General features: G+C 38.4%; 1 protein-coding gene across 4 annotated transcripts in view; it reads left to right on the top strand.

Annotated features, from left to right (window-relative positions):
* Positions 1–7,656, top strand: part of Mindy3 (MINDY lysine 48 deubiquitinase 3) — an 81,383-nt gene that overhangs the window by 33,543 nt on the left and 40,184 nt on the right. For 3 of the 4 annotated variants that reach the window (XM_031369033.1, XM_031369031.1, XM_031369029.1), the window contains 2 exons: positions 817–887; positions 4,998–5,078. In XM_031369033.1, the coding sequence (XP_031224893.1) occupies positions 817–887; positions 4,998–5,078 (152 nt within the window). The remainder of the gene's footprint in view (positions 1–816; positions 888–4,997; positions 5,079–7,656) is intronic. The other variant, XM_031369032.1, reaches the window with a different exon arrangement.

Genomic DNA, 7,656 nt, shown 5'->3' with positions numbered 1-7,656 from the left:
TGTGTGTGTGTGTGTGTGTGTGTGGCATGGGTATATATCCATATGTTTATATGCATATATGTGTATGTATGTGTATAGACATATATGGAGTGTATATATATATATATATGTATATATATATACACCCTATACATATACATTATATATGAGTTTATATACGTATATACACGTTATATATATGCACATACGTGTATTTGAGTGTGTGTATGTGTGTGGGTGTGTGTGTGTCTTTGGGCTACTGAGTGATTTTTTTGTTTAAAAAGTTAACATTAAAGAGCTTTATAAATAGTTTTATTCTACATTTAAACCATTACATTTACCCGCTGCAAAGCTACCTGGTATCATTTTATAAGAAATAGTGATAACATGATTACTTGATATAATTTATTTTTTTTTATTCTTTTATTTACTATATCCCAACCACAGTTTCCTCTCCCTCCCTACTCCCTCAATCTATCCCCTCCAACTCCCCTCTCCCTCAGATCCACACCCCTATCCATTCTCCCTCAATCTATCCCCTCCATCTCCCCTCTCCCTCAGATCCACACCCCTATCCATTCTCCCTCAGAAAACTTTCCCAGGGACAAAAAGCAAACACAGCATAACAAACTACAATAGGACCAGGCACATACTATCGTTGATTTGACATTTTAGTAAATATGGGCAGAGGTTTAAAGATAGTTTTAAGTGAAAGAAAACACTTTGCCATGGTTTGAATATAAATATATTTATGCACATATATATATATACACACACAATACTCAGACTTACATATACTAATGCAGTGTTAAATTTGGTTTTGTTTATTTTTTGCAGAACTTCTCGGTATCCATGAACAAGCAGCTGTAGGATTCTTAACACTAATGGAAGCTTTACGATATTGTAAGGTAAACTGTCTTGAGGGGTTTGAGTATGGCCACACTGTGGACAGTATTTTCACTCTGATGGTCATTAACTTCAACTCCTGGCTGTCACCACTCATCACTGTCATACTTCCTTGCTGAGCTCCCAACCCAAACTAAGTGTTAAGAAATGAAGGTAGCTAGTTGTACTTTCTTTCCTGGGAAGGGAGTAGGTGACAGAGCAAAGGACAAAGTAGTGTATAAGGTAGAAATACACGTGGTTTACTATAAATATGCTTTTAAGCTGTCTCACCTTGAACCTTCATTGTTGAAATGGAGGCACTTACCTATGCAGTCCTCAATGACCCTGATTAAATTTTGCGATATTTTAAATGAGGCTCATATCAGTTTTCTCACTTCAAAGACACCATGTTCTTAGACAAAGGATGATGTAGATTTGTGGCTTTTTTTTCCATCTTAAAATGTTTATATCATGCAGTGGTTGTGATGACAGTGAAAGTTTTTAGTAACATTAACAAGTGTCTTAGCTGGGTAGTGGTTGTACACAACTTCCATCCCAGCAGAAGCAGGTGGATCTCTGAGTTCAAAGCCAGCCTGGTCCACAGAGTAAGTTCCAGGATAGCCAGAACTGCACAGAGAAACCCTGTCTTGAAACCCCCCTCCCATGGCCCTCCCTGCCTCAGAAAAAAAACCTCTAAAGAAATGTCTTCTCCTTTTTCATTGTGTAGGGGAGGGGCACATATGCATGCACACACAGTACTGCTTCTGTCATTGTTTGTCAGGCAGCAGTCCTTTATGACAACACATAAACAGAGATGTAAGAACGGTAAGGATCTCTTCTGACCTTGTAAGTAGTGACTATGCACAATAGTAATACCTTCCTTTTCAGTCATTTTTAATTCTATAAATTAATGCTATTCTAAGACAGCATGGCAATCAGAGGTTTAAGCGGAGCTTCCTATCTCCAGGACATACCCATGCTCATCTATTCCGGAGGAGAGTATGCACTCCCGGGCTCGTTCTCTCTCTCACATACACACATTTTACATGTCACCAAGTTATAGAGATTTAAAGGGTTATTTTTTTGTTTAGTTTTTTTTTTGTTGTTGTTGTTGTTGTTGTTGCTGATAAAATAACCTGACCAAAGAAACTGAAGAAGAAAGAATTGATTTTGACTTATAGTTCCAGAGGGTTAGAGTCCATCATGTCAGGGACTATACTTCAAGGTGGCAAGAACAGGAGCAGAGAGAGAACAGTGTGTGGGCCAAGGCCATAACCTCTAGTAAAACTTGCTTCCAGTGATCTACATTCTTCAGCAATGTTCTACCTCCTGAGGTTCACTAAACTCCTAGACAGCACCACTGGTGGGGGCCAAGTGCTCAGATCCATGTACTCAGGGGGAGCATTCTCATTTAAACCCCAGAGCCATGTTGTGTATAATCTTCATCTGGATCCTGTCATCACGGTCAGTGGTTTCCCTCCATTGCTCCATTCCAGCCACACTGGGGACCTGCTATTTCCTAGTGCCCCAGCTCTTTACATAAATGGGTGACTTTTCCCATGGATTATTTTTAAGTTGTGCCAGAAGAAGTATTTCCTAACATTCCCTCAGTTACTCTATAGATTTGATTGTGAGCCTAGCTTTTGGGGGCTGAGCCATCTCTTCAGCCTGCCCCAGTTCCACTTTCACATTATTTGTGAGGAATGACTACTCTATGGTGACTTTTTACTTCATTTTTTTAAATCTTGAATTTGTCTTCTCTTCCCTAATGGTGTTAGATTTTTACAGGATTATTCTAGTGCCCTGATGCAAAGTTGCTTATATAAATGAGAGGTAAAGAGAACTGACAATCAAGCCACCAATGGCTTTCACTTGGGGACTGAGTAACAGCATATTGGAGCTACAGGCACAGATTGTACATGGCAAGAAGGATGGAGTTAGCTTGGTTCCCTAGGCTGTCATGATGTGCTAATTTGAATAATTCTAATGGGTTCTGTGCCATAAGGCTGTAACCATGTCTGGGACCTGACATATGGGCAAATAGACTAACCTGGAGTATGAGGAGTATGAAGAGAATGAATTGACATTCATTTAATCAGCTATCCTTAAAGGAGACTAACTAGTTTATAACCAGGAAATCAAAACCCAGCAGGCGGTGTCTAAAATGCTATGTGTAAGTTCATCAGTATGAAGGTTCTCAGTCAGCTTGTATTTCCATTTCATCAGATAGTTAGGGGATGGCACAGAGGAAAGGAATTCTGTTTGCATAATGTTATAAATCTAAACATTTCTCCATTCTTTGATAGTGGAACAGATTGCTTTTTAATAATGAAATTATCATTTAATTTACTTGAGCATATATATTTAGGTATGTAAATGAAGCAATACCTATTTATAACTTTCCCACATACACACACACACACACAAACCAATAAAGAAGGAGGCCTTTAGCAGTGCATTTAAAAATAAGAAAGCATAACTTATACATCATAAAGATCACCATTTTGGATGTATATAGTTCTATGGATGTTGCTATATTTGTAAGGCTGTGCAACCATCGTCCTTCTCTAATCCTGGTAGGTTTTACACACACACACACACACACACACACACACACACACACACACACACCCCACTCCCCCAAAAGAAGCTCTACCCTGGCAGCCACTTCCTTCTTCCACACACCAGATACCACACAGTTCACCTTCCTGGCTTTGTGGCCTCCTTCACCTGTGTATTAGTAGTTCACTTCTTTTTATGTTGAAACCACTCTTGTCTTATAGTGTATCAGTTTGTTTCCATCCATTAGCTGATGGATGTTTCAAATTATACATTTTTAAAAAAAAAACTGTTCCTATTGTAAAACTTTAAATGTAACTTCTGTCATGAAGAATTGAGTAGCCAGAGTCTTCTCTATTCTTAGTGGTTCACATTTAAGACTTCAGAGTGGTAATTTCCAAGTTTAGCTGTTATAGGTACTACTGTCAACATTTGTCCGCATATTTTTTATAGGCATATATTTTTACTTCATGGTGTACTCAGGATTAAATTGCCTGGCTACACGGTAATTCTATTTGACTATTAGAGGGCTGTCATTTTGATTTCCAAAATAAAGACAATGTTGTGTACTCTGATGACTGATTTTATTATAAAATGTACCATTAGTTCAGCTGTTTCTACCATAAAATTTTACACCCTCTTATTTTAAACCTCTACCTTAAGTGAAGTGTACATGCTTTTTCTAAAGAAATTAAACAGTATCTAGAATGTCCAGTATGTGACTCAGTCTAGGTGTCAGGACAACTTTGTGGTTCCAGCTCTTAGTTGGTATTTAAGTTCGGTCAAGCCCCACCACCATGCACCTCTCTGCTCTCTCTCAGGTGAGGTCTCTTGCTGCTCAACTCCACAGTCACATTGACTAACTGAGCAGCTCCCCTTTCCTCACTCATTTCCTTCTCCGTGGGCCTTCCTATTTGATGGCTTTTCTGTTGCATGTTAGCACAGCTGACTCATCCCTGCTTTCACAGGACAAGGCAACTAAGTTTTCTGCCCATGAATACAGGAGTTCCTGTTTTCTACCTCTCATGGTGAGAGTAAATTCCCAAGGGCTGAGGTGGTACTAAAACAGGGGCTGCTGGCTAAATAGAAAAGGATAATGTGCCTTTGAATGCTACAGGTAGTTTCTTACAGTTTCCCAATCTGAGGAAGAAAAGCAAACAAGATTGGTGAGATTTATTGTTTTCAAAGGAAGTGTCCTCATGGAAGTGTAGAATCAGTTGATATAAACATGATGGGCTATGTAAATCTGTTTTATGTTCTCAAAATTAAACTTTTATCTCAGTTACAAATGAAGTGCTTACAAGTTTTTTGGCACAATCTTATATATGGATTTCTTGATCTGAAGTCCTCATTTCCAGCTGTGAAACATGCTTGTGTAAGATCTTCATTGCAGTGTATGGTTTAAAGAAGCAGTATAAGCTTAGGCACAGGTCCCTTCTGCACTTTGCATCTAAACTCTGTGGTAAGAAGTGTTAGTGAGATACCTGTTATGCTTCACATATTTCTGCACAAATATTTAAGGGACAGCATAAAATCTTTCATTTATTTGTTTTACTTTGCTGAATTTATTCTAGGTTGGTTCTTACTTGAAATCTCCAAAATTCCCTATTTGGATTGTTGGCAGCGAAACTCACCTCACCGTATTTTTTGCCAAGGTATGCTTATAGGGGACTTTTTTTCCCACAATGATATTAGGCAAACAAGTAATACTGTGAGTCCATATTTAGTTTGATCTTTGTGCAAATTACAGTCCAGCCAGTAATAAATGGAATGTTTCCCAGAAATCTTATCAGTTTACACTACAGAAATCACTGTTGCTCTGTTCTAGGGTTGGAGTCACCTCAGTGAACGTCTTCCTGACTCCATTAGATGTCTTTACCTCTGCTGACTTAAGAGCTCTGGCTTTTGATTTTGTTCAGAAGTTGCTAAGATGTGGAAGAAGCCACTTTAGTTTTATTTTAGATTCTCATGTAAAATGGTTTCTAAATCTAACTTGTTTACAAGATATAATATTTTCCACAGTAGGATGGTAAGAGCTTTGGCATCAAACACCTTCATTTAAACCCTAGCTTCTTTGCAACATCTTTTGGGCTCTTTTCCTCTGTGTTTACAGTGGGGTTTTAATGACAGTACTTGGGTCTTAGAAGTGTTGTCAGCCTTAAATCTAAAATACTTAGTGGTGTCTAGCACAAGGCAAGTGCTAAATTTACTGAGCACTTGTTACCACTGTAGTCACAGTCATTACTCAGCAAAAGGTTATCAGACATCTCTGATACTATTAGGAACAAACTGTCAGAGGTTGGACTAATGAGGAAAAGATAAAAGTGTATTCTTGAGGTTCTTCACTCCAAGTGTTCTTTTCTAATTACCCCAAGAGATTTTGATAGTATGTTTCTTTCAAGTGTAAGTTTCTTTTTGTAAGAATTCTATAAATATCACTGAGCTGGTAATCTCATTTTTGTTTTATTTTCTTCCTGTTTTTATTGTGTTAGCCAATGTCCAGCTTATAGGTCCAGTATAAGGTGCATATTGCTCTTTCTTAATCTAGAAATTGTATAAAAGTACAGGCCATCTCGATACATTGTTTGAGTCTGAGAGTGGCTCTTTATCTCCCTTTCAAAGTAGGGAGGGTAAAATCAGACTCTGAAACAAAAACTTACAATTCCGAGCAAACCCTATTCTCAGACATTAGGAAAACTGATGTGCAACTATACAAGTGTATTTGTGGAGAGGGTACTTGAAATCTTGGGGATAGGCTCTTATTATATAGCCAAGGCTGATGCTATACAAGAATCTTCCTGCCTCAATGAAAAATTACATAAATAGTAAATGAAACTATTAACATTCATTTGGGTTCAATTTAAAATATTTTAAAATATAAAGTATTTGTATATTCACTACATAGAAAGTGCTAGAAGCTTTACTGTTCTTAAAATTATAAAAGGAACTATTCACTATTTAGTTTGATCTTTTTAAAATACTTCATTTTGAGCATTCACATTTACCTATATTTTCACTGTTATCTTTTGTAGTCTGTTTTGATTTTTGTCTGTTATTTTGTGGTTAACTTATTCACTCTGTATGTCCTGTGGCCTCAAAGAAACATAAGTTTAATCCTCCACCTTTTATTAGAAATAAACTATCATATTACATGAAACTGTCCTGTAAAGTCATTTCCATAGACTGGCTCTGTGCCATGTTCGTGGTTTTGACTGGTTGGAGTTAGGCCCCTCTGTTGTTTGCTTACAGGTTTTAGCAGCCTGTACGGAAGAGTTGTTCCTTGTTATGCATTGTACATAGGCTGTAGCTGCGTTCCTTTATTCCTGTGCGTGGTTATCAGTTGGTTTCTAGGGAAAGTTTACGCCTGGAGTTCTGCCAGATGCTGAGAATGCAGTGTTAAGGAAACATACACATTGTTCCTGCTCTTGCAGAGATATGTATCTGAATGGAGGAGGCCATGGCTGAGTACCACTCAGAAGTTTCCAAGAGTGATGGGTCTTGACAGAGCTTAGGTCTATAACATCACAAGGATGCCTCTTAAGTTTTGGAAAGCTGTGATGTTTCCTAGAGGAACTGATATGACGTGAGCACTAAGGTTGCAGTGGCTTAAACTAGGAAGGAGAGGAGAGCATTGGCTACTTAGGAAGTAGTTGGAGCAAACGAACCTCCTCAGATGGAGAGCCACCTAAAAGAAGAGCTGGACACTCAAAAGCAGGGCGGCAGGAGTGAGGCAGTGCCCCATGCTACTCCATGCCTAAGAGCAGGGAGGCGGGAATGAGGTAGTGCCCCATGCTACTCCATCGCCTAAGAGCAGGGAGGCGGGAATGAGGCAGTGCCCCATGCTACTCCATGGCCTAAGAGCAGGGAGGCGGGAATGAGGCAGTGCCCCATGCTACTCCATGGCCTAAGAGGACCATAGCCACTACACTGGGCAAAAATCTCAGGGATTCAGTTCAGTGACTAAAAGAATAAGCTTAAATTTGCATTTTGAACAGATCACTATGACTAATTGCAGAAAACAGACATGTTGAAAATTAACTCAAATGATCTGTAAAACAGATTTTTATCATTTTTATGATAAGTGGTATAGTTATAATTTGGTTCAGGATAATTTTTTATTATCCTTTGATAATTTCATGCATGTATATAATGTATCTTTATTATCCCCCATTCCTTCTTCTAACTTCTTCTGAATGTATCCCCTACTTCTCTACCCCACTCCCAGTTTTTTTT

The sequence above is a fragment of the Mastomys coucha genome, unplaced genomic scaffold (assembly GCF_008632895.1).
Source record: "Mastomys coucha isolate ucsf_1 unplaced genomic scaffold, UCSF_Mcou_1 pScaffold15, whole genome shotgun sequence".
NCBI lineage: Eukaryota > Metazoa > Chordata > Mammalia > Rodentia > Muridae > Mastomys > Mastomys coucha.
Note: the sequence above shows the minus strand (reverse complement) of the source record. Positions and strands in the feature narration are given on the sequence as shown.